Source organism: Octopus bimaculoides, chromosome 8 (assembly GCF_001194135.2).
Source record: "Octopus bimaculoides isolate UCB-OBI-ISO-001 chromosome 8, ASM119413v2, whole genome shotgun sequence".
Taxonomy (NCBI): domain Eukaryota; kingdom Metazoa; phylum Mollusca; class Cephalopoda; order Octopoda; family Octopodidae; genus Octopus; species Octopus bimaculoides.
Window position 1 is genome coordinate 54746555 of NC_068988.1, and position 879 is coordinate 54747433.

Genomic DNA, 879 nt, shown 5'->3' on the forward strand with positions numbered 1-879 from the left:
AAATCAAGAACAAACATAAGCAAAAAATATGATCTTCATATTCTGATACCATAACAACCAGCTACCTCGCAAATATTGCTATCATCATCATCATCATCATTATTATTACTACTACTACTACTACTACTACTACATATATATGTATATAAACATAGATACATATATATATATATGATATTTATAATTTTTTAAATATATTTTCCAACCAGACCCAAGATTTCCTGACAATGGTAAAGTTGAATTTGTATTTAGCAGGGATGCTGATGGACTCGTTAAAGGTAAGCTATAGCTCATAGTGTTCTTTGTATTTGCATGAAGATGTGCTGTTTTGATTCATGAGTTTACACACACACACACACACATATATATATATATATATGTGTGTGTGTGTGTGTATATGTATGCTGCTGTGTCTGTATTGATGGTTGTGTAAGTGCTGATATACATATTCTTTTATGTGTTTCTTTTATTCTTTTACACGTTTCAGTCCTAAGGTGTGGCCACACTGGAGCACTGCCAGTAAAACATGTGCCCCAATGCATTTATGTTTTATATATTATTATTATTATTATAAACTGTTGATGACATCAGATAGCCAAATACTGTGAATGGGCTTTAAACAGCATGTGTATACCTGAATGTAAAAAATATTTATACAAACACACACACACATAGAGTAAACTCCTTCCTATCTGACACCAGTAGGACTGGAGAGTTTCTGGATAACTGAATTTTATGCATCACTTTTTAAATTACCATAGAACATAACAAAATTCATTAAAACTCTATCTATCTATCTATCTATCTATCTATCTATCTATCTATCTATCTATCTATATATATATATATATATATATATATATATATATATATATATAT

At 29.2% G+C, this 879-nt stretch overlaps 1 protein-coding gene across 18 annotated transcripts in view; it reads left to right on the forward strand.

The window, feature by feature from the left end:
* LOC106882633 (tensin-1) overlaps nt 1-879 on the forward strand; it is an 835201-nt gene that overhangs the window by 726145 nt on the left and 108177 nt on the right. For all 18 annotated transcript variants that reach the window (XM_052970116.1, XM_052970114.1, XM_052970115.1 and 15 more), the window contains one exon: nt 210-278. In XM_052970116.1, coding sequence (XP_052826076.1) covers nt 210-278 — 69 coding nt within the window. The remainder of the gene's footprint in view (nt 1-209; nt 279-879) is intronic.